Source organism: Theobroma cacao, chromosome 5 (assembly GCF_000208745.1).
Source record: "Theobroma cacao cultivar B97-61/B2 chromosome 5, Criollo_cocoa_genome_V2, whole genome shotgun sequence".
Classification (NCBI taxonomy): domain Eukaryota; kingdom Viridiplantae; phylum Streptophyta; class Magnoliopsida; order Malvales; family Malvaceae; genus Theobroma; species Theobroma cacao.
The window spans coordinates 18,299,636-18,326,883 of NC_030854.1; the positions used below are offsets into that span (position 1 = coordinate 18,299,636).

General features: G+C 35.0%; 1 protein-coding gene across 1 annotated transcript; it reads left to right on the forward strand.

The window, feature by feature from the left end:
• Positions 19,859-26,591, forward strand: LOC18598591 (putative SWI/SNF-related matrix-associated actin-dependent regulator of chromatin subfamily A member 3-like 1). The gene is made up of 3 exons (XM_018122397.1): positions 19,859-21,490; positions 23,246-23,537; positions 25,287-26,591. Exons 1-3 carry the CDS (start codon positions 19,985-19,987, stop codon positions 26,090-26,092), a joined length of 2,604 nt encoding a protein of 867 aa, XP_017977886.1. The 5' UTR covers positions 19,859-19,984; the 3' UTR covers positions 26,093-26,591.

Here is a 27,248-nt window from a genome sequence, read left to right on the forward strand (position 1 = left end):
ATAAAGCTATCGGTAAATAACTCTTATAGCGTAAAAGTTAATTATATTCATATATACTATAAAGCAAATAACCAAAACATAAAATTACTTTTACAGCATCACATGGACCCACATCTAACCAAAATGCATCGGAAGCTGAAAACCTACAGCTTTTGCCAATTCAAGTCCAAATGAAAGTCCTTGTCAAAGTCAGCTAACTATGGAATTCCCCGACCTTGAAATGTGAGGAAATAAGGGTGGTGAGATTATAAAATCCCAGTGAGTAAACAGACACCATCTAAACTATCTAAAGGCGAGTAAATGGAGACAAGTAAGATATTCCATTCCAGTATGTTTTTCATAACATCAATAATCAATTTACTCAAATAATCAACTTGGCTTATGCATTTCACAAAACTTGGCTCCTACCAAAATCATTCCCGAGGATGCCTTGGCCTAGGCATCTGATCGAGACCTCTAAGGCTGTTCAATGTAGTACACATGTGAACATATTTTTACATTTGAAAATCTAGCCATGCCTTGGCATTGGCTGAGTCTCACTCTCACGCGATGGTCCACGTGAAGTGCACTCAAATCTTTATGTGCAGAGACACCCTCCACACGGCTCTCCGATTGAGGTAAGGTATATCTGATTCTATGCCCTCTCTCTTAGGCTGGTCCACAGAACCTCCATGCAGGGATTATGGATTATTTTATCTACCACCTGATTTATAAAATCTTTTTCTACATGACATGGCAATTTATCGTAACCTAGCCTCTCAAGGCTAAATACTCAGTACAAATAATTCTAACACTAGAAATCAGTTTAGCCATTCATGCTCATATATTGTCATAAGCCATTCAATTTAAACACAATTTATATCCCAACAAATAAACAATCTCCAATTACTCTATTTTTCCAAAATCATCATTTAATTTCTAAAAATTTATAAAATCATTTTATAAAATCACATTTATTCAAAAAGCATAACAATTTACCATTTAAACCCATTTTACCATAAAATCTCAAAATTTAATAAAAACTACTCCAGATAATTAAGACGATAGTAAGTTTACTCACAGTTCTAGGAGTCGATGTACTCCTAATCCTAGTCTCCAAGCACAATCTCTATACTTTTACTAGTGTAATTTACTCACCACCTATCCACAATGTACAATACATAATTCACCACATCAATGCTTGACCATTATAAAATCAATTCAGGCTCGGTGTATATGCATGATATGATATGCAACTTATCCGACTATCGCTTAAATGCGGTGCTGACCTAATTCGGCCTATTACCCAATTAAATGACAATTGTGTTCGATTTGGCTCCAAATTGCTCCATTTCATTTCTAATATTTCAATTCACTAAATACAGTTCCAATAATCTAAAATTCAGCCTAACAACCCTCACAATTCTTCTTGAAGATTTCGGCCATTGTGGAGCACTATCACTAAAAATTTTCCCATTCCATTTTCTCACCATAAATCATCATTTCATCAATTTTTCAACCAATTCACTTGATCACAAAATCAATTCATTACTCCTGCACTTCACATAGGGTTCGGCCATTGAAGGTTCATGGGGAAAATGGATTCTTTTCTTGTTGTTTTGTTTCTAAACATGCTTAACTAACTCTAAACACCAACATAACTCAAAATCAAATAATTCCAACATCATTTCTCTCACCAAACCCATTTGGCCAGCCATGATTTCCCCATGAAAACAAACAATCCAACCATGAAAATTAAGGTGAAATGCATGGGCAAGGTAAATCACTAGCAAAATCAAAGAAATTTTACCTTTGCTTGATCAAATCCTTGAATTCCAACACTTTTTCTTTGATTTTCCCCACCTAGGGTTTGTTCTTCCTTGGTTTCTCTTCTCTTCTGCTTTGGCCGTTCACTATGGGAGAAATGGGTAGGTTTTCATGCCTTTTTATAAAGAAACAATAAAATAATAAAAGTATGACACATGGCATTTCCTTATTTGTTTAAATTTTAAATATTTGACTTTTAATTCTTTAATTCTCCATCACACATTTCTCATGTTTATCCATTTTCATGATGAATAAAATCCCTTGATCTTGACAAGTGTCGAGGGTGAAAATTTATCGATTTGCCCCCGGGGTGATAAAATTACCGTTTTTACCCCTATACTCCAAAAACATCGAGAATTAAAATTTTTTTCACTGCTAAACCTCATATTATACTTCATATGATCAATCTTAGTCAAAAATTTCATCAAATACCCAAATTAAATTTTTAGGTGGCAAAATGATCATTTTACCCCTAATCGGTCAATTTTCCCGTTTGACTCCAAATCGGCCCTCAAACTCTGAATCAGCATATTAGGTTATCTCTGGATTGTGAAATTCCCAATTTCACCTTAAAATCCCTATTTTAATTAGTTCGAGGTATAAATCGACTTACTTGTACTTCTAAGCACAATACTGACTTTTAAATATTCTTCCGGGCCTGTTCAAATATATAATCACTCTATCAGTCTCATGTGTAACATGGTAGATAATTTAGAGCTGGGCTTGACATTTAGTTTGCTAACATAACATATTTATATAGCCAAATTAAGTTGTAACCCTCAATACAATAGTTGCATTTTAATTTAATTAAGTCGTTGTGAACTTAATTAATTTTTCACTTTATTTTTATCTTTTTCCATTAAGTCCAACTTAATTAATTATCATTATCTAATCCCAATCATGTCACTTAATGTGTGTGGTCCATTAGGCTTCTAACATGTTGGCAATAAATATAAATCCTAATCAAATATCAATTTGATAATTGATTTATATTTATAGATCATGAGTGATATCTAGCAATACATCATGCCCACCCAAATGTTAGAGAGTCAATTAAAGAATTTGACAAAACCCTTTAGTTATAAGTCTCTCAGTGCAATACAGTCCTTTCATCAAATATCTCGGATATGTCATAAAGAGTGGCTCAGTGTCTACTTATAACATTCCATATTAGTTCTCATAATTCATAAGATAATTCATAACAAACCTTATGAATTTAGGAAACTAACTTTCCTCAAATTCATCATACTTTGGTCAAAGACTTTATACAAGTTAATCAAGAATTGAGATAAGTGAGATACATCCCATCATATCACTTAAGGTTATGAATCTTTTTTTGACAACTTATTCACCTTTGCATGCTTCATGGCATACCAAAAAACACCATGTTTAGGCATCTGGTTGCCTCCAAACCTGTAGAGATGAAATCAAAGTATGTCATTCCTCATACAAGATGACCTTGTGTCTCAAGTCTGAGGACTAGTTGCATGACTATCACATGAGAACATATTCCATAAGCACTTAATTAAACTACCAAATGGAGTTCTCATAGCAGATCATGTTCAATGAACTTGTTCTTTAACAATCATCTACATGTTATCCTCAAGTATCTCATATACTTCAATCTATGATATCGATTGCTTACTTCTCAAGTAAGAAAGCTTAACATGTACTAGTCTTTGAGCATTGTCAATGCGCTGTCTTGACAATACAATGACCAAGAATAATTTTAGGAACATGGCTTTAATGCATAGTGATCTCATAATTATAACAACTTTACAATTCTCTTGCAAAGCCTTTATGTTCTATAGGCTTCATCCAATTAGTACTTAATAACTTCTTATTATTGCACTAACATGAAGGAAAACCTCTATCACATATAGCTATACGATTAAGTATGCATTAAATGACAATATATATGTTGGCTCCATTAGTTTTTGATGATAATAAAACATTCCCACTCGTTTGTGTCTAATATCTCTACTTGAGTATGCAGGACAAAAATTGTATGCCAAGAATAAATCAATCATTCAAAGCCACATATCAAAAACTATATGAATAAGGAGCCACAATTGATCAACAAAACAGAAACCTCTTAGTTGGATAATGAAGGGTGTTGGTTAGCTAAAATTTAAATTAGAAGTTGGCAGGCTCAAGAGGATTGAGAGATAGAAACAACTTAATCAACTAAGAAGTAAGTTAGTCGACTAAGAGCCTACTGCCAAAAATCTAGACTTCAAGACAGAAACAACTTAATCTACTAAAAATGAAGTTAGACGACTAAGTGCTCACTACTAAAAACTGAGATCAGAAGACAAAGACAGCTTAGTCGACTAAGAGCGCAATTAGTCAACTAAGATCATTCTATCAAAAAATTTGAGTTGAGCACTAGAAGACAGATTAATGGCCAGAACTGCTACCAAACTATTTCCAACGATTAAAAACTGCTTAACATCTATCAGAGCTGATTTTTCAAGTATTTAAGAGGCTCCCAACGGTTACAAAATGTAATTAAGGCTTCCAAGAACAAAAAGAGCTAAAAGACCAGCAAAAACTCTCTACACTTCACTCCTATCCTTGTAAGAGATTCAATCACTTCACTTTGTAAAACTTAGATCAAGTCAATGATCATAGGTACACACTTATTTCTCTTCTCCTTGTATACTTAAAGTGTGCGAGACACTCTAAGGGAATTTATTCAAGCTTGGATTGCTTGATTGAGTGTAAAGGTTCTAACTTAGCCTAGAAAAGTTAATTGTTGGGTTTTGGTTGATCCCAGTAAAAACCATTGTGAAAGGTTTTGGCTGAGCCTGGTAAAAGTCATTGTAAAAGCTTGGTGAAAGCTTGTAAATTTCACTGTTCATAGTGGATTTGTTTGGAAAATCCTTGGTTGAACAATCAAGATAGTGGATGTAGGTCTTGGATCGAACCACTATAAATTCTGGTGTGATTGTTTGCTCTGTTTTTAGTATGTCATTCACCTTTAAATCTTTCTTTTATATTGCATTTGTCCCCAATTAGAAGTTAATTTTAGTAAGAGCCAAAAAGTGCTACTCACCCCCCCTCTAGCACATTTATTTGGGACCAATAAGTGGTATCAGAGCCAATCCCTCTTTATCAAGGCTTAACATCCTAAGAGAGATCCCAATGGCTCTTCAAAAATCAATAGTTGCTGAGGGACAGTCCACAAACAAACCACCTCTATTTGATGGCTCAAATTACCCATATTGGAGTATTAGAATGTCAATATACATTAAGGCAATAGATTATGAGATGTGGGATGTCATCATTGATGGTTTGTGTATTCCTTCAACCTTAAATGTCGTAACCAACGAGATGATTCCTAAGCCAAGGTCTAAATGGATCGAAGCTGAAACCAAAAGAGTCCAAACAAACTTTAAGGTAATCAATACACTGCATTGTGCTTTAACTCCCACTAAATTCAACAAAGTGTCAAGCTGTACCACAGCTAAACAAGTGTGGGACAAACTTAAGATTATTCATGAAGGGACTTCGCAAGTCAATGAGTCCAAAATAGCTCTCTTAACCCACAATTATGAGATGTTTAAGATGGAACCTGGTGAAGATATCACCAGCATACTAGATAGGTTCACAAACATCACAAATAAACTCAATCAACTAGGCAAACCAATTCCGGAACATGAAATTGTCAAAAGACTTCTTAAAAGCCTGCCTTGTGATATTTCCATTGATGAACTTCAAGAGGAGTATGAATGTCTTTATGAAGAATTTGAAAAACTTGCTTTAAAATACAAAACCTTAAAGAAAAAGACTGCATCTCTTGAAATAGCTTTAGACAAGATTAGATATGACTTCAAATCTATTTTTGAATAAAGAAACATTCTTCAAATAGAACTAGAACATTCAAAAACTGATTTTGAGACTCAAAAATTGAAATTAGAAAATAAAACTGAAGCTTTACAAAAAGCAATTGAAGAAAATACTGCTCTTAAGAATATGAGAAAAGAAACTTCAAAAAGAAATACATACTTAAAGAAAAATTCAGATAAGGTATCATCTAGACGTTATATTTGTAATAGAGTTGGTCATTTATCTTATGACTGTTATAAAAAAGAAAGCATGTAGAAAACAAAAAAAAATTAGATTCCAAAAGGATCCTATGTTATAGCTATCCTTCAATGACCCATCAAGGTATGGGTACTTATTAAGAAAAATTGAAAATTTGTTTTACAGGTTGAGCCAAACCTAAAAGACACATGTTCAAGAGCTCAACTAAAGGAAAAGTAGCCTTGGTACATGGATAGTGGTTGCTCAAGGCACATGACTGGAAACGAAATGTTGTTTGCTCAGTTGAACAATAAAAAAAGAGGTACAGTTTCCTTTGGTGATGATTCAAAAGGTAGAGTTTATGGTATAGAAACCGTTGGTAAGAACTCTTAAGCTCGAATTAGTCATGTGTTGCTGGTTAAAGGTTTGAAACACAATTTGTTAAGTATCAGCCAATTATGTGATAAAGGATTTAAGGTATGCTTTGACTCAAATAAATGTAAAGTGATAGACATAAGTACTAACAAAGTTTCATTTATAGGAAAAAGAATTAAGAATATGTATGTTATATTTCTTAAAGATCTTGAGGTGAATTGTGAAACATGTCTTAGTGCAAATGTTGAAAATGATGGCCGATTATAGGATAGGAGACTTGGACATGTGAGCATCCATACCATCTAAAAATTGATAAGAAAAAATCTAGTTATAGGATTACCTGAACTTAAATTTGAATATGATCAAATTTGTGATGCATGTCAACTAGGTAAACAAATTAGAACATCTTTCAAAACCAAGAAAGTTGTCTCAACCTCTAGACCTCTTGAACTGCTGCACATTGATTTATTTGGACCTATTAGCACAACTAGCCTCGGAGGCAAATCATATGGCTTTGTGATAGTTGATGACTACTCAGGGTATACTTGGTTCTGTTTTCCTGCTCATAAGAATGATGCTCTACCTGCATTTGTAAATCATTGTAGGAAAGTTGAAAATGAAAAAAGACTTGTCATAGTTAGCATTACGAGTGATCATGGAGGTGAGTTTAAGGGAGATGAGTTTGAAAACTTTTGTGATGAAAAGGGGTTGAATCATAATTTTTCTGCACCTAGAACACCCCAACAAAATGGAGTTGTAGAAAGGAAAAACTGAATCTTAAAAGAGATGGCTCGAACTATGCTTTATGAAAACAATTTAGCAAAATACTTTTGGCAGAAACTGTGAACACAGCAGCTTACATCCTTAATAGAGTGTCAATAAGAGCCATGATATCAAAGACCTCATATGAACTATACAAAGGTAGCAAACCAAATATCTCTCACCTCAAAAGGTTTGGCTGCAAATGCTTTATGTTGAACAATGGAAAACATCTTCTAGGAAAGTTTGATGCTAAAAGTGATAAGGCCATATTTCTAGGATATGCATTGAACTCAAAAGCTTATAGAGTCTTTAACCGTTGAGGAGTCTATCCATGTAGTTTTTTATGAATCCAATGCCTTGCAAAAGGAAATTCCTACTGATGAAGATGACACGGATGACCTTGAAAGACAAATGGAAGGAATGAGCTTAGATGACAAGAAAAACAATGAAGAAAACTCCCTAGGAAGAGAAACAGAACCTCCACCCTTAGAAACCTTGCATAGGACTGAAAATCAACACAATGATCTTTTAAAGAGCTGGAGGTATATCAAGGATCATCCACAAGAGCAAATCATAGGTGATATTTCTCAAGGAGTCAAGACTAGGAGAGGAACTAGAGAAACATGTGAATTCATAGCTTTCATCTCACAAATTGAGCCTCAAAGCTTTGAGGAGGCAGAAAAAGAAAAAAGTTAGATATTGGCCATGCAAGAAGAACTTGATTAATTTGAGAAAAATCGAGTATGGACTCTAGTTTCTAGACCATTAAATCATCCCATTGTTGGCACAAAATGGGTCTTTAGAAATAAGATAGATGAGCAAGGAAATGTTAATAGGAACAAAGCTAGGTTAATGGCTTAAGGGTATAACCAAGAGGAAGGCATTGACTATGATGAGACATTTGCTTCTGTTGCTAGGATTGAAGCCATTAGATTATTGCTTGCGTTTGCACGTTTCATGAATTTCAAATTATTCCAAATGGATGTAAAAAGTGCATTTTTAAATGGTTTCATCCAAGAAAAAGTATATGTTGAACAACCCCCCGGATTTGAGGACTATGAAAAATCAGATTATGTGTTCAAATTTCATAAGGCCTTGTATGGACTAAAACAAGCTCCAAGAGCTTGGTATAAAAAACTCTCTAGGTTTTTAGTTGAGAAAGGATATAGTAGAGGAAGTATTAATACAACACTATTTGTCAAAAAATGCTTGAATGATTTAATTATTTTTCAAATCTATGTGGATGATATTGTGTTTGGTGTAACTAATGAGGCTTTGTGCAAGAACTTTGCTGAAGAGATGCAGGGTGAATACGAAATGAGCATGATAGGTGAGCTAAAATTATTTCTTGGCCTTTAAATCAAAGAAAGTGAGGAAAGAATCTTCATCAGCCAAGAAAGATACATTCAAGACATGCTGAAGCTGAAATCAATTAGCACACCAATGAGTTCATCCAACAAACTTGATGCTGATGAAAAAGAAAAAAATGTTGATCAAAAGCTTTATAGAGGTATGATTAGATCCCTGCTGTACTTAACTGCTAGTAGGCCTGATATTCAATTTAGTGTATGTTTGTGTGCATGGTTTTAATCACAACCTAAAGAGTCACACTTGACTACGGTAAAAAGAATCTTTAGGTACCTTATAGACACACAAAATTTAGAATTATGGTATCCTAGAGGAACATCCTTCAATCTTATTGGATATTCAGATGCAGACTTTGCTGGAAGCAAAATAGATAGAAAGAGCACTAGTGGAACATGTCAATTTCTAGGAGATAAGCTTGTATCCTGGTCGAGTAAAAAATAAAACTCAATTGCACTCTCCACAACTGAAGCTAAATATATTTTTTTAGGTAGTTGTTATGCTCAGATTTTATGGATCAAACAGCAATTAAAAGACTTTGGAATAATCTTGCATAATGTACCAATATTCTGTGATAATACAAGTGCCATCAACATCTCAAAGAATCCTATCGAACACTCTAGAACCAAACATATTGAAATTAGGCATCACTTTATTAAAGATCATGTCGTTAAAGGAGACATTAAAATTGAGTTTGTTAGCACCATGAAACAATTAGCTGATATATTCACCAAACCCCTAAATGAGGAAAGATATTTGTGAAATTAGGAGAAATTTAAAGATGGTTAATGTACAAGAGTTGTAAGAAAATTTTTAAGTTTTCCATTCACAAAACAGTAGGGACTTAGTCGATTCAGAATCTCTTAATCAACTAAGAGTATTTTGTCTTTTTAAATAATAAGACACAGTCAAATAAAGAGAGACTGAATAACATAGTGAAAAGAGACAATATACCAAGTGAAGAAAAAGAAGAGAAAAATCGCATAACTGAAAAATAAAATTAAGAGGCAAATTTTTGAATTTTGAAAAGAGGAGGTTACCAACCACATTTAAAGAAGGGGAGTCAGACGGTTTTGAGAAGAATTAACCTCTTTTAACTCATTTTCCCTTCATTATCTCTCATTTGAAACCGACCCTTTCTAAAATGAAACTCTTTCCTCTCAAAACCAAATGCCAAAATCCTCCCTGTCTAAAGAAATTTTGGAAAAGAAAAAGGACAAACGACCAATGAAAGAAAGTCCACAAGCTTCAGAAGAAGAAGAAGAAGATTGTGTCCGCCTTTATGGTTGTGAAAATTGGGAAAAAGCAGACAGAGAAGGAATACAGAATAGAGAAAAAGAAAGAGAAAGAAAAATCCCCCAAGAAAGGTCAGGTTATGTCCTCAAAGTTTAGAAATAAAGCCCATGAGGATAGGTTCAAGAAAATTGAAAATGCTCCAATCACATGTGGCACATTTATTGATTGGGAGAGCTTCGATGAAACCCCTAAAATCCAAGTCGGATTCTCGGATTATTTTGAGGAAATGAAATTGAAGAAATTTAGCACTTTTAAGAACATAACATATAATGCTAGTCTGGTAAAAGAATTTTATGCAAGCATAGCATTAGATAGGGATGAACTTGAGGATCCTAATGATTTCATTAATGATGGTCTGAATGTCTTTTTAAATGGAAAAGAGTTTGTGGTGACTACTGCAGATTTGGAAAATCTGCTTAAAATTGAATGTAAGGAAGGTGATTATGAAATTCTTGAGAATTATGATCCCTCATCACTGTGGGAGATAATCATAAGAAACAAAGAAAGATACTCATCCAAAAGCAATGTCGATCTTATCAAAAGTCCTCAAATTAGAATTCTTCATTATTTCATTGCTGCAAATATTCATAGAAGAAGTGGAAGCTTAAGCTATGTCAACCTTCAGGACATGTGGTTGATGAAGTGTGCCTTTAATGGTGCTTCACTCAACTTAGGTCGATTTATGAGTAAGAGGATGAGGGAAACCTATCAAATTGATAAAATAATCTGCCATATGGAAATGTGATCACCTCATTGGTTAGGAAGAAGGGAATATGGAGTTTTTGGTATGAATTGGATCAAGTAAAAAGTAGGGACCAAGATATCTATCTTGGAAGTCTACCTAAAATGGGTACAAACTTGATGGAGAAAAGTTTGTTAAAACCCCCATGGTTACTCCAAGAAGAGATTCTTCTCTCCCTGCTCAATCAGAAGCAGCCTTCTCCCAGTTCTCAAATGAAATGATTCTAAATCTACTTATGCGAATTGATAGAAACCTTACAGACCAGGGTGTAAGGATGTAGAAAATTAAGGAAAAGTTGGAAGAACTTGAAAATGTGATCAAAGAAAAAGGGAAATCAACTTCTGAACCTGCTATTGCAAACACCTCTACTGCTCCAAGCTCAGAACAGCAGCACAGGCTGCTGAAGGTCTTGCCTTCCAAGCATAATGTCATGACCCAAATTCCGGGCCATGACCTGCGCATGGGCCCAATGGACGTAGTCCACTAAGTCCAAGCAAGCCTATTAATCTGACATGTTCATCATTCCATCATAAACTGCTAAGTCACATTTCATACTTGAATCAAAATAATATTAAACATTGCCACCTCATACTGGCATACCAAATAAGTGTATATACATTGTCTACAACATATATCTTAATAATCTACATTAGGTTTGTTTATACACAACAAAAAGAGACTCGATGTCCAGCGGAGAAACTCGACGAATGTACAGCTACTGAATGCCGAGACACCTACCAAAAGATGGATACAAGTCTACAAGGACACCTCGTCTTAGTTACCGACTGCCTCGTGATCTGAAAACATAAAGTTGAAAACAGTAAGTATAAACCCAGTGTGTCAAACCCTGTTTTATAAAATAATTACGACGTCATTTACAGGCTCAATAGAATGGTTGCATATTTAGGAAGTTTGAGAAATCATTAAAAGACGATATTGCCCCTAATGTTATCATCAAGTCGATTAAGCCTCGAACTAGTTCAAATAGGAATTTTAAGGTGAAATTGAGAGTTTCACGGTCCAGGGATGACTCAAAATGGTAATTCGGAGTTCGAGGATCAATTTGGAGTCAAACCAAAATTTTCACTATCTAGGGGTAAAATGGTCATTTGCCACTTAGAGACAAAATGGGAATTTTAGAAAAGATTTTTTTAGCCCCATTTGACTTATTGGAGTATGATTTGAGCATTGGAGTATGATTTGAGGTTGAGAAGTGAAAAATTGTAATCCTAGCATTTTTCAGAGCATAGGGGTAAAATGGTAATTTTGCCACCCCAGGGGCAAAATTGTAATTTTCCACCACCAAGACATTTGTCCAGCACATGGTCTTCCCTTATCCTCATTTTGACCTTTGACTAATCATGTGGTGGAGATAAAAGGTTTAAAAAATTTTTAAATTTTTAAAAATGGACCAATGGAAACATGCCATGTGTCAAGCTTAGGATATTTTATTATTTAACTTAAAAATCAGTATAAATCAGGCCATTATCTCTCCAAATATTCGGCCAAGCAAGGAAGAGAGGGAAAGAAAGGAAGAACAAACCCTAGGTGAAGAATTTCAAGAGAAAAAGTGTGGAAAATCAAGGAAAACAAGTGAAAAAGGTAGGATTTTTCAACTTCAGCTTGAAATCTATTTTCCTTAAGCATTTCTCCTTATTTTTCATGCTTAAATTTCATGTTTTCATGATGAATTCATGGCTGGTCAAAATGGGTAAGGAGAGAGAAAGATGCTGGATTGATTTGATTTTAAGATATGTTAGTGTTTTTAGTTATTTTAGCATATTTAAAAGCAAAACAATAAGAAAAGAATCCATTTTCCCCTTGAATCTTCATTGGCCGAATCTTCCTTGATGTGTGTGGGTGATGGATTGTTATTATTTCAAGAGAAATGGCTTAGAAAATGATGAATAATTGTGAGAAAAATTAAGTAGGAAAAATCACGGTGTTAGTGCACTGTAATAGCTAAATTTTTTCATGAAGAAATAGGAGGGTTTTGATGTTGAAATTGGTGTTACTTGAATAATATTTGGTGAATTGAGGTATTAGAAATGAAATGGAGCAATTTGGAGCCAAATCGGACACAATTGTCATTTAATCGGGTAATAAGCCAAATTAGGTTAGCACCACATTTAAGCAGTAGTCGGATAAGTTGCATATCATATCATGCATATACACCAAGCCTGAATTGATTTTATAATGGTCAAGCATTAATGTGGTGAATTATGTATTGTACATTGTGGATAGGTGGTGAGCAAATTACACTGGTAAAAGTACAGAGATTGTGCTTGAAAACTGAGATTAGGAGTACATCGACTCCTAGAAGTGTGAGTAAACTTATTATCATCTTAATTATCTAGAGTAGTTTTATACAATTGTGTGATTTTATGGAAAATGGGTTTAAATGGTAAATTGCTATGTTTTAGGAGAAATTGTGATTTTATAAATTTTATGGAAAATTGAATACTGGTTTTGAAAATAGAATAATTGGAGACTCCCTGCTTGTGTTATAAATTGTGTTTTAAATTATATGGCTTATAGCAATATGTGAGCATGAATGGCAAAATCGGTATTTGTATCAAAATTATATATACTATGTATTCAGCCTTGAGAGGCTAGATTGCGATAAATTGCCATGCCATGCAAATAAAGATTTTTATAAATTAGGTGGTAGATAAAATAATCCATAGCCACTGTAGTGGTGAAGGTTTTCGTGGACTGCCTATGAGAGGGGTACGGTAACCTAATTATATATTTACCTCCGGGGGGAGATGTTGGATGAAGTATCTCCTGAGGTAAAGATTTGAGTGCACTTCACGTGGACCACCATGTGAGAGTGAGACTCAGCCAACGCCAAGGCATGGCTAGAATTTCGAATGTAAAGACATTTAACAGCCTTGGTGGTCTCGGTCAGATGTCTAGGCCAAGGCATCCCCGAGAATGATTTTTGGCAAGAGCCAAGTTTTGTGAGATATATAAGCCATGTTGATTAATTGAGTAAACTGAATATTCATGTTGTGAAACATATATTGGAAAAGAATATTTTAATTCGTCTCCATTTACTCGCCTTTAGATAGTTTAGATAGTGTCTGTTTACTCACTGGGATTTTATAATCTCATCACCCTCAATTCCTTATATTTTAGGCTCGGGATAACCGGTAGATAGCCGATTGCATCAAGGACTTCAGTTAGCCTTGCATCGACAAAACTGTAGGTTCACAGACTCGCACCTTATTGGTTAATTAGGGGCCCACGTGTTACTGTAAAAGTAATTTTATGCTTTGGTTATATGCTTATTAGTATATATGAATATAATTAACTTTTACGCTATAAAAATTATTTATCGATAGCTTTATAAAAATTATTTTACAAGAAAATAGTTTATTTTATTAAATATCTTTATTATATTCAAATGGTCAAATTTTCACTTCAAATGAACGTTTTAGATACTTAATTTGTTTTTAAATCACTAAACATATATTTTCTGCTTACCTACTACATTTTTAGGAAGTTTTGAGATTTTTGACAAAAAATGACGAAAATGCCCCTATGAGCCAGAAAATAAAATGTTATGTTCTGATTTGGAAATGACTCGTAATCCTTCGAATTATTATATTTGATAACTATTGTTCACCAGGGAAATGCGAAAGCTGATACGAGAGCCTTGCGAGGTTTCAATCGGCATTCAGGGTGAAAAATGTCTATCGAGGCTTCACGGCAATTGTCACGAGCTCGATGAGAGTTCTGGGTCGTGACACAGTGAGTGAACAAGGAAGGGAACAAGCAACAACAAGGGAGAATTTAAAATCATGATGCACTTGTTTCAAAACAATGCAATTTAGTTCCATTTAGATAAAAAAAAAAAACCCCTAATCAAGCCCTTAAACAATTAATCATTTGAAAATCATGAACCCATACATAACGAACCATTTGAAGAATGAAAGCTTCAATGATACGCAAGCAAGTTAAATACGACAACAAATCTTCACTGCAGCGGAAAGGCATTCTCGCTGCAGTGACGTTAGGATTAAGTTGTTAGCCGAACGAGGGTTTCTCAAGTGGTCGATGGGGTCTCACTAAACCTCTTCATTTTAACTTAACTCATTTAGTCCTTAATGTTGGAAGTCCATGCTCATATATGGTAGCAAAGAAGTGAAAAATAGGGCAACAATTGGACAAGATAGGAGACAAAATAGAAAGTTTTTCGTTGCAGCGAGATTCAATCTCGTTAGAGCGAAATTGTGACCCAGAAATAGAAAGTTTCTCGCTGCAGCGAGAAGCTACAGTGTCATTCTCGCTGCAGCGAAAATGCATTCTCGTTGCAGCAAGTTTTCGGCAGTCTACCCCTCCAAACCCGAGAGTTTCTCGTTACAGCGAAAATGATTCTCTCTACAGCGAGAAACAGGGCACCAATGAAAAATTTGCCCTTCTTCCCAAAGAAAAACCACCCTGCTGAAATGTCCAAACCAACATGATACGCATAACAGATTTCCAAAGTTTAACATGTCAAGTTTCACATGCATTACAACCATATACCATTACTCATTAATTTTCTATAACACACATATTTACATATGTATATATGTATACAGATACCCATCATCATCATGCACACCATCACATCATCATCATCACCAACTTATGCGCACTCCCTACTCACACATGGCTGGGTCATCACCAGGTTATGCGCACTCCCTACTCGCACATAACCAAGTCATCCTCGGCTTATGCGCACTCTCTACTCGTACATAGTCGAGTCAATATAATTACACAACACTATATTTAAACGTATATGTATATCAACATAATGCAGCAGCATAGAGATCCATGATAACCACATGTCATAACATAAAATTGATTTATCAAAGGCTTGTTCCCAAGGCACTTGTTTTTATGAAAAGCTAGATAATCCATTCAAATGTTTGGCAAATACATTATATCCCCAAAATAAGTTTTAAATACAATTCACTCACCGGTATATTGTTGAGCCTTTAGTTGACTCTAATTCCCCCAATGATCCAATTGGGATGATAGAGCTTCGTTAGAATCTAGAATCACATTAGCATAAGCAATAGGTCAATTCACACACTATAAACCCTAAAAGCTATCTCTTAGCTAGCTTTCAATTGCCACATTAAATGGCTATCTATGTTCACTATCTTAATCACTATAAAAGGAATGAACATACTCAACAATAAAACAGCTCATAATCCCAATTACTAGCCATTATTCACAGCTAAAAATCAAGCTTAGTTCATCACTCACCCTAGGGTTTCTTTGTAGTTGAATTCTCTTCCAATAGCTTCCAAACAAATGGGGTAATTCTCTTTTTCTCTCTCTAAAATGCCCAACTAGTGAGAGAAAGTATGGAAATAAGATTTTTCAAGGGTTTTAAGGAGAGAGAGTGAAAAAATACAAGGGTTCTAGTCATAAGGACACAAAGGTATGAAAATTAGAAATAGAGAGAGAAAATCATGCAAGCTCCATATCAAGCTTCCATGGAGGTTGGAAGCAACATGAAAGAGAAGAAGGAGGAAGAAGAAGAAGTTGCTAGAAAATGGGAGAAGAAGCTGCTGGAAGAAAGATATTTATAGCCAATCTTATCCATTCCACTTAAATTACCAAAATGCCCCTCCACCAATTAACTTACTCTCTTCCAACCCTTTATGAAATCTTTTTACTCCTTTGACACCGGGACAAGGTCCATAATGGTCTAGACATACTTGGGTTCATGAAAACTTAAAATTTTAACCCGAGGTGGAAAAATGACCATTTTGCCCTTATCGTGAAAATCATCAAAATTTTTGTTTCCTTTTCATTTTACCCTTAATTTCATCATCCACTTATGCCTTAGGCCTACTTAGGCCATAATATTGTTTGAAAATTTTACTTTTATAGGCTTACTAAGGAAATGATGAAATTATCCTTGATCAGGGATATCGCGTATATTTCCCTTTACGAGTCTATAAAGGTCAAGGTCTCACACATAAGGTTTCACTTTGTAGGTTGCAAGTCTTGTCATCCAAGCCGAGGGTCTTTGAACTAGAGGTTGATCAACCAAGGAAATCTCCAACTCTTGAGCCTCAGAATAAAGATGAATCAGATCAAGGCACTGAAGTGCTTGGCTCATTTGAAAATTCTCTATCCCATCATGAACCTCAGCCATAACAGCCATCACCTCCTAACTCTGAGCAAGTATCAATCATGGATGTTTTTCATCAAATGGTTCAAGAATAACAAGCAGAGAAAGAGGCAACAAAGGCTAAAGCTCAGAAGCAAGCATCTGTCAAAACATCCCCTGAGTCAATGTACATTGTAAAGCAGACTGCCTAACCTAGTAAAGACAAAGGCAAAGCTGCAGCACCAACACAAAAGCAATCTAAACCACTTGGTGAATGAAGGAAGACCATGGCCACAAAAACGAAATTCCTCAAGAGAAGAAAGCCCTCTAGGATAACAGAAAAAGCCAAACCCTCTGCCATTTCCTCTGCAGAAAATCCATTGTAAATATTAGACCAATCCTCCCTTGAAGCCTCACCCAAGAGACCATCACCTGAACCCTATCCTGATCCCCTTAATGTCTACTATGGCACTGATGAGTCTACCCTTTCAGCCTCTTCAAAAACTGATTGAATACCCCTCGATTTTGATAATGACAAAAAAGGGGAGAAATTATAGAAAGTTTAAGGGAGAAAGAAAGTAGAAATGATCTAGGGGCAATTTTGGAACACTGTCTACTATTTTTGTTTTTCTAATTTTTTCGTTCTGCTGACAGTTGAACATTTGAATTTAATTTTGCTGTTTATGTTATTGTGTTGAAAATGGGATGCTGTTAAGCTGCTTATATTATTTAGTTGTTGATGGTTAAACATTTAAATCTGTTTTTGATGTTTATGGTATTTTGACTGCTGCTGTTTAAAGATTTGATGCTGATATTGGGTTGTTATGTTGATAATTAATTTTTGTTATGATGTTGTGAGTGGAATTTGATTGAAAATGTATATAGATGCTGATTATACTATACCTGTTGGATGATCAATGGCATAAATAAAATCTAATAGTAATATGCTGATGATAGACAGTTAGCTGAAATATTGATGATATTCTGTCAACTAGTCACCTATTGTTGATCATTCTATATGTCTGCATAAATATATTCTCAACATATAATGTCATTATCTGTATGACAAATAAAAACTTGCTAAAATGAATAGTAAAATATGCACACACTAAGGGGGAGCACACACTTAGGGGGAGGAAAACCTCCATTTTCTACAAAGCTAAAAAGAACAAATAGACACTATACTGTTAATCAAGGAATGTTTTGTTATCATCAAAAAGGGAGAGATTATTGGCTCCATTAGTTTTTTATGATAATAAAACATTCCCACTCATTTGTGTTTAATATCTCTACTTGAGTGTGCAGGATAAAAATTGTATGCCAAGAATAAATCAATCATTCAAAGGCACATATCAAAAATCATATGAATAAGGAGCCATAATTGATTAACAAAACAGAAGCCTCTTAGTTGGATAATGAAGAGTGTTGGTTAGCTAAAATTTAAATTAGAAGTTGGCAGGCTCAAGAGGATTGAGAGACAGAAACAACTTAATCGACTAAAAAGTAAGTTAGTCGACTAAGAGCCTATTGCCAGAAATTTGGACTTCAAGACAAAAACAACTTATTTGACTAAGAAAAAAGTTAGTGGACTAAGTGCTTACTACCAAAAACTGGGATTAGAAGACAAAGACAACTTAGTCGACTAAGAGCGCAGTTAGTCAACTAAGATCATTCTATCAGAAAATTTGAATTAAGTAATAGAAGACAGATTAATGGCCAAAACTGCCACCAAACTGTTTCTAACGGTCAAAAACTGCCTAACACTTATGAAAGCTGATTTTTCCAGTATTGAAGAGGCTCTTAATAGTTAGAAAATGTAATTAAGGCTTTCAAGAACAAAAAGAGCTAAACGACTAGCAAAAACTCTCTGCACTCTTTTTGCACTTCACTCTTATCCTTATAAAAGATTAAAGCACTTCACTTTGTACCACTTAGATCAAGTCAGTGATCATAGGTACACATTTATTTCTCTTCTCCTTGTATACGTAGAGTATGCGAAACACTCTAAGGGAATTTATTCAAGCTTGGATTGTTTGATTGAGTGTATAGGTTCTAACTTAGCCTAGAAAAGTTAATTGTTGAGTTTTGGTTGATCTCGATAAAAACCATTGTGAAAAGTTTTGGCTGAGCCTAGTAAAAGCCATTGTAAAAGCTTGGTGGAAGCTTGTGAATTTCATCGTTCATAGTGGATTTGTTTGAAAAATCTTTGGTTGAACAATCAAGGTAATGGATATAGGTCTTGGACCGAACCACTATAAATTCTAGAGTAATTGTCTACTCCGTTTTTAGTCTTTCATTCACCTTTAAATCTTTCTTTTATCTTGCATTTGTCTTTAACTAGAAGTTAAGTTTAGTAAGAGTCAAAAAGTGCTATTCACCCCCCTTTAGCACTTTTATTTAGGACCAACAATATATTCCTTGACCAATCCAATTGGCTCAAGGGCATATACCAACAATCATAAACTTGTGAATAAAATGGAAGTGCTACAAATTCGTTTTACAAACTCAACCAGATCATAAAGTTTAACTAAATGTTCAAACAATCCTAAATTGATGGAATACCGTAAAAAACAATTGCTATTGGGTTGGGTAATGTACCGGTTGAAAGTCTTTGTGGGTAAAGTGAAGAAAAGATGACTTAATTAGAAGGAAGGGGAGATTAGGAAGAAAGTAGAAGATAAGAGTTTAACTACATATCTAAATTGTCTTAAACTAATGGAATACCAGAAGGCAATTACTGCTAGGTTGGGCACTGCATCGATCGAAAGTCCTTGTGGGCAAAATGAAAAAAAGTATGACTTAATGAGAGGGGAAGGGATATTAGCAAGAGAGTAGAAGAAGAGAACATGAAGATTTAAGGATTGGGAAACTTTTAGAGAATAGCAGAAAGGAGGAAAGCAATTATGTTAGTAAGAGAAAGTTAAAAGGGTAAATGAAAAAGATTTACCCTAGATGGTAGATGTGGTAGAGAAAAGAAGAAAGAAGAAAAAAAAAGATCAAAATATCAAAAATACCTTTGACATTTAAAAGAAAAAGTAAAAAACATCCTTACCACCATAAAGGAAAAGCCCAAAACACCCTCGAGATTTCATGGAATGGCATGGTTGCATATAGATTATCATGAAAACTCGAAATTGCCTTTGACATGTCAGAAAATGCCATAGACATGTTCGAAGTACCTTTGAGGGCTAAGGTAAATATACTTTAGATTTAGATAAAAATACATAAAACAACAAAATATATTTATTAAAATAAGTAAGATATGACGTAATTACGTAAAAATTTTAATTATGTAAAAATTCTTTAGTACGTAAGACATAATACGGTGCTCCTTCTCGAATGATGAGAAAGCAGTGGGGTTCAGCTTTAACTCGTACAGTCGTACTAACGTTTTGGAAAGAAAAAGGCGAAAGCCCCGCCTTTCCATTGCCATTCAAAAAGTCATTTCTCACTGTCTCTCCCAAGTTCAAAACCCAAAGCCCCCAGTTCCAATGGAAGAATCGGCAGACCCTATTTCCCTTTTTTTGTCTTTAGATGAATGGCCAGAGGATCAAGAATCCTCTTCCCAGCCTTCCTCCGACTCTTTCTTGCTTGGCTTTGTCTTCGCCAACATAGTAGGCCTTCAGTATTACAGAGGCAAAATCAGCGGTCGAGAAATGGTGGGTCTTGTGCGAGAACCTCTCAACCCTTACGACCAGAACGCCATCAAAGTTCTCAACACTAGAACCCTTCAAGTCGGTCATATCGAGCGTTCCGTTGCCGCCGTTCTTTCGCCTTTGATAGACTCTCACTTGATTTCCGTCGAAGGTATTGTGCCGAATTCTCGTAGTGGTAGTAATAAGTTTAAAATCCCATGTCAAATTCACATTTTTGCAACATTAGAAGCCTTTAGTACTGTTAAATCCGCCATTTCGCGAGGTGGGTTGGAGTTAATTTCCCAATCTGATGTGTCTTTCACGTTGTCTGAGGCTGCTGTCGTGAAGGGAAGCAAGGGTGGAGGAGAGTTCAAGAGTGTGGATAAGGTTTTCAAGTTGGTAGATGAGAATGTTAGGAAGAAGGCGACAATGGAAACTGTGGAGCCTTCGCATGAGGTTATTAAATCCCAGCTGTTGTTGCACCAGAAGGAGGGTCTAGGATGGTTACTTCATAGGGAGAATTCGGGTGAGTTGCCTCCCTTTTGGGAGGAGAAAAGTGGGGAATTTGTAAATGTGTTGACGAATTATCAGACTGATAAACGTCCTGAGCCATTGCACGGAGGGATCTTTGCTGATGATATGGGGTTAGGTAAGACACTAACTTTGCTTTCTTTGATTGCATTCGATAAATTTAGTAGTTTTGTTCCATGTTCTGGTGATGCTGGTATAGAAGAGATTGTTGAGGAGGATGTTAAGAAGGGAAAGAGGGGTAGAGTTAGTGGGAAGGGTACTGGAACACGAAAAAGGCGTAAGACTGAGGATACCAAACTCGCCAGAAATCCAAAGGGGAAATCTGTGAACACAGTTGATGAGTGTGTTAGTGTTTTAGGCCAAAGAACAACTTTAGTTGTGTGTCCTCCCTCTGTGTTTTCATCATGGATAACACAGCTAGAAGAGCACACTAATCCGGGAAAATTGAAGGTCTATATGTATTATGGAGAGAGAACTAAACAGGTTGAGGAGCTTAAGAAGTACGATATTGTGTTGACAACTTATAGTACTTTGGCAACTGAAGAATCTTGGTTAGACTCCCCTATGAAAAGGATGGAGTGGTGGCGAGTCATCTTAGATGAGGCACATGTGATTAAGAATGCAAATGCTCAACAGAGTAAAGCTGTCACTAGTTTGAAGGCCACATGTAGATGGGTTGTTACAGGAACACCCATCCAGAATGGCTCACTTGACTTGTTCTCTTTGATGGCATTTTTGCGGTTTGAACCATTTTCTATCAAGAGCTATTGGAGAAGTTTGGTTCAACGACCCCTTGCTCAGGGTAATAAGAACGGGCTCTCTCGTCTTCAGGTAATCATATTCCTAGTAATACTTCTTATATAATTCATATCCTCACTAGGACTGGAAGAATGGATTGTGTACAATTGTTGGGTTTTAAACAGGAGTCCATGTTTTTGCCCTCCCGCTCCCCCTTGTTTTATTTTTTTACATTTTCTCCCCATGTTTTGTTTGTTGACATGATTGCATGCCTGACCAAACATGAATTTGTTTGCCTCTTCCTGAAATAATTTATTTATTAATTTCATATCTTTGATATTGCTTGTTTGAGGGGACTGCTCGAGGTTTTCATTTTTTTCCTAGTTTTATCACTTCGACAAGCATGCACATAACTAAATTCTTAATGTTTTCAAATTTAATGTTTCTTTTCTAGATGATAAGTTATGCTTTAGGATCATATAGCAAGAGTCCTCTGTTGGAAAAAAGAAACACTAAATTATATTAGGTAGCCTTGCTTCTTTGAATCTTGCATTTGTGTAGATCAAGAAAATGGAAGATCATAACATAATGTAGGTTTCATAATTAGCTCTGTTCTTGCAAGCATTGTTTAATACTTGAATACTGTTTTATTTTTTGTTGAAGCAGTAAGTATTCTAAACCCTTGATTAAGTTTTAGTGTTTCAAAAATAAACTATTTTCAAGATGATAATGTTTGAATAACATAAGACGGTTGCTAGTGAAATAGTACATATACATTGAGGTGATATGATTAAATTCTTAAGCTAAGCTAGAGTATGTGATTAATCAAAAGGCAATCACCTCCTATGCTTGATCTCAATGCATGTTTCATGAACTCAATTTCTTGATCTCTTTTCATTTTTCTTTTCTTTTTTGGTTTTTTTTTTTTGGCTGCGGGGGGAAGGGGGGGGGGGGTGTTGTTTCATTTTATGTTGCAAGAATAGTGGTATAATCAAGTCAAGTTGGACTAACGCATCAAATTGCATGAATTTTGGAATTTCCTTGAAATAGATTTTTGGCACACTTGAAATCAATTCGACTCAATTACCATATATAATTGAGATAAAAAAGGCAAATATAATGGAAAATATAGTGATGATATGTAAATATATATTATACATACATGCATACATACATACATGTGTGTGTAAAGCATTTTAAGAAATCAATTACTTCGAATAGATTTGTAAATTATTTGAGTCATGTTTAAAAAAACTAAAATTGTTACTTGAATTATCAAACTTGACTACTACTCGAGAGTGGTTGAGTTGAACATGATAATTGGCAAGTAGCACACTTAGATTTGATGGTGGATGGAAATAAGCTAGTTGAGGGATTAAATTAGCTAGGACTATATCTTATATTTTATAGGTTTAATTGTAACTTATATATATATTAAGGATATAATATATAATTTTGTGTTAATTAGTATTTTATTTTTTACTAGGATTAGGGTTTTAGAGTTCTATTTGGTATTTTACATTTTATTATGGTTTTTTGGTTTAGTTATTAACACCAATTTTATTTTAGTTTTGATTAGGTTTTGGATGATGAATATTTTGAGGTATTGTTATTGAGATTTTCTCCCCCTATTGACTTTTTTCTTTCTGGTGTTCTTTTGTTTCCCCCTCAATTTTTTCTGTTCCTCCCTAATTGCTTCTGTTTATTTCTGATATTCCCTCTATATTTGCTTTTTTTCTATCAGTTCTCCCTACATGTTCTACATCAAGACCTCTATGTAGCATAGACTCCTTTTGGTTTCATTCCTTCTTATACATATTGTTTTCTTACAACTTAAAAAATTTCCAGACTCTGATGGCAAGCATTTCTTTGCGGAGAACAAAGGGCAATGCCTTGATTGGATTGCCACCTAAAACATTACAAACATGTTATGTTGAGCTTTCTGTAGAAGAACGTGAAGTCTATGATCAAATTGAAGGAAGGGCCAAAAGTGTTATCCAGGAGTTCATTAATGATGGTACTCTAGTGCGTAACTATTCAACTGTGCTTGGCATACTTTTACGACTTCGGCAGATTTGTACTAATCTGGCCCTTTTACCTCCGGATCTCAGAGCCATGTTCCCATCTAGCAATATTGAAGGTATTCAAAGTTGTTAGAATTTAGAATACCCATTTTCCTTGTCATTTGTTAAGGTTCCCTTAAAATTTATTTAGTACTTCTTTGAAAGATTGTTATTTTTTTGGAGATTCAACTTGGTTGCTTGCTCTAACAGAGATTGGGGTTTGAAGTATACATTAATTCTTTTAAACTCTGACGGTTTCTCTAGATCATATGTTAGTTAAGGTTTTGCTTTCCGCTAAAGAAGGGAAAGAAATTCCATGTTAAGTGGTTAACGTGGAAGGGAGATGGCAGAATTCTGCTTTTGCAAGGATTGTTCTGATTGAAGAACTTGTGGATATTTAGGCTATATTAACATCTTGAAACTTGTGGTATCAATATGCCGAAATACTTTGTGGGTTCTAAGGAATTTATGACTTCTACATGCAGATTTCATTTATCTTTTTCTGGAGTATTGCAGCTCCTGGAAGACAATGATGTTTCATGTGCAACCATGAATGAAAATTAAAAAAAAAAAAAGTATTTGTCTCGTAATTGAATCTTTTATTAAGGTTACTGGTGTTCAGAAGTCCACCTGTAGTAGGGGAATGTTTGAATCCTTTAGGCAGTGATAAGGCAATTTTTGTAGGACAATGCTTGAATATGTTAATTTGTTATTGTAAATTATTTAAGGGGACGACATTTAGAAGGAAATTGAAGGTCTAAAATAAAAGAATACAGAAAACTTATGGACTTTAAAAAGAATCTCTAGAAATTATGTTTTAAGGATGCATATTCGTGTGAAGTAGCATATGATGCTTCAGTAGATGTTCTAAGTTAGCTTGTAAATAAAATTTATGATGGTACAGTGTATTAGGGTCTAGGGTTCATGGTAAAGTAAATCCTCAGGCAGTTAAGATGGAATGTGATAGGAAGTTATATGAGTGAGTGATATGTGGTAACTTCCCTGTTCTGTCAGCTCAATTTGTTTTGTCTAATATCTGGGTTTAACAAAGTTGGGAGGAAGCAATTTGTGGATTTATTTAGAGTGGTCAGTGAGGATCTCTAGTATACTGGTACAAGAATAATGCTGATCTTGATGTTGACAACTTTATTTCCTCTATACTTTCTAATGTTCAATTGATGTAAAGATGCTGCCACTCAAAAAATCTTTCTGCTGCACATGTTTAAGAAAAGCATGGCTTCAGTTTAAGAAAATAAAGGGCTGTGAAAGTTTAAAACATTATTAGGTTTATGGCAACAGAGTGATTAGTGTTCATAGGTTCACATTTCTGCAGTTGGATTCCCGTGAGCATATGCATTCTGCTGCCCTTGTATGCTTGCTGGAAGAGCTCCTTACCTGCTTCAATAGATGAAGTTTGGGAAATTATCATAATCCAAAATATAAAATGGCTTGACATGTGGTAAAACAACAATGTTCTTAGATCTGTGATAAACTTTTCTGAACCAGCATGCCAAACTTTGAAATGTTATGATTTCGAATCTAATAGCTTCGCTTGACTTTTTGCGATGTATGATGTCAGCCTGTGTGCATTTGGCCTTTTGAGGGTTTACTCATAATATTGTTGTCAAATTACATGTTAGTATCACGCTTTTGATGGATACTGCTGTTCATTCTTTAAAATTGCATGCTGTTTTCAATTGTTTAGTGGCTGTTTTTATTTTTTTTGGAAATGTTACTGCATCATAGCAAAACTTGGAACTATTATTCCTAAATGTTAATGATTGTTTTTATAGTGCAATTAAAACATGTAAATCAATTCCAAACAGATGTATCCAATAACCCAGAGTTGCTGAAAAAGATGGTTGCGATGCTACAAGACGGTGAAGATTTGGACTGTCCTGTTTGCATCTCTCCTCCAAACGATGTAATAATTACATGTTGTGCTCACATCTTTTGCCGACCCTGCATCATTAAAACCCTACAGCGGATGAAACCCTACTGCCCTCTGTGTCGTCATCCCTTATCTCAGTCAGATCTCTTTTCAGCCCCTTCAGAATCTTCTGATGCTGACCACACTGAAATATCATCAAGGAATACCACATCTTCTAAATTGTCTGCTTTATTAACTCTCCTTCAGGAGTCACGAGATCAAAACCCAACTAAGAAGTCAGTTGTTTTCTCTCAGTTCCGAACTATGTTGTTACTACTTGAAAAGCCACTGAAAGCTGCTGGTTTCAAGATCTTGCGGTTGGATGGATCAATGAATGCAAAAAGGAGAGCTCAAGTAATTGAAAACTTTCAAGTTCCAGAAGCAGATGGGCCGACAGTTTTGCTTGCAAGTCTCAAGGCTTCAGGTGCAGGTATCAACCTTACAGCTGCTTCTAGAGTTTACTTGTTGGAGCCATGGTGGAATCCAGCTGTCGAAGAACAGGCTATGGATAGGGTTCACCGGATTGGGCAGAAGGAGGATGTGACGATTGTGCGGCTGATTGCTCGAAACAGCATTGAAGAGAGGGTATTGGAGTTGCAGGAGAGGAAGAAGAAACTAGCCACGGAAGCTTTTAGAAGGAAGGGCCCAAAGGATCGGGAAGAAGTTACAGTAGACGATCTCCGTACCCTCATGTCCCTGTGAGTTTACAGCATCATGTTAATGTTCCAAACATGGATAGTTAGATCCATATTTTTGTGCCCTATGCCCTTCCCCATGGAGCTCTTTTGTGTGCATTGGTTTTTCAGGACTTCCTGGCAAGGTATCTAGCTTGTATATGCTGTTGAAGGCTTATTAAGTTTCTGGAATGTTTTGGTGTAAAGATCAACTAGGGTTATCTGCCACCTAGACCTTTAAAAGAAGGAAAATGAGTCGGAATCTCTGGGAGGAAGTCTGAATTTATTCTGCCTTTGAAAATCTTCAAATATTAGTCGGAGTTTAAACTTTCATTGCCAGATCTTCAAAGTTACATTCATGTGCTCTCTCTCGCCATGATGTTAAGCCAGTGCCCAGCCTCCCCTGTATTGACAAACCCACATGATAATCTTTATTATTTAAAACAATTTATGGTAAATTATTGTAATATAATTTGATATGTAAACAAGTGAATTGTACGTAAATTAACAAAATATATTGATTGTTATGAGTAAGACACCATTTAATTAATTGTAAAAAGCAACAAAAACAAATATAAAATAAGATAGAGTATTTTTCTTTTTCTTAAAGGAATAAAACAGAAACATATATTTATTTTTATTTTCAGTTTACATGTTAACCCGTTTTATATATATTTTTTAAAAAAATTCAATTATCTTGAGATAATTATGACATTATAGAACTCAAGTTTGTTATTTCATTTACCATAAACAAGAAACAGGAAATCTATTAAAAAAATAATATTATGTAGGTCTAGGATGAATAATAATAAAAACACACGCAAACACATACACATATATATAAAAGAAATATTTGTCTTTCAAAAAATATATAAAAGAAATAGTTATTGCTTTTAATTTCTCTCGACGTGCTGAATTGCCTCTCCAGTCTCCGCTCCGCGACCTTTCAACTTTCGAAAAGCCCCCTCCCACTCCTCACTCCAATGGAAACTTCTCACATTTGTGCCATATGCTTACGTTCTTACCAGCAATTAGGGATTCAAGTGATCAATTTTTATTTTTGAGTAAATATCAGATTTTCAGTACTGGGAGAATTGGACTTAATAGTAGTTCAATAGATGCGTGTATATCTTTTTAATCAAAGAATTAGATTTAAATTTTTTTATATAAAAATATTAATTGTT

What these genes read in the sequence shown, in the direction of transcription:
- LOC18598591 (XM_018122397.1), top strand. Translation starts at nt 19,985, where the DNA reads ATGGAAGAATCGGCAGACCCTATTTCCCTTTTTTTGTCTTTAGATGAA. An exon ending in ACGGGCTCTCTCGTCTTCAG is followed by an intron (nt 21,491 to 23,245) that starts GTAATCATATTC and finishes AAAAATTTCCAG; the next exon opens with ACTCTGATGGCAAGCATTTC. An exon ending in CCCATCTAGCAATATTGAAG is followed by an intron (nt 23,538 to 25,286) that starts GTATTCAAAGTT and finishes AATTCCAAACAG; the next exon opens with ATGTATCCAATAACCCAGAG.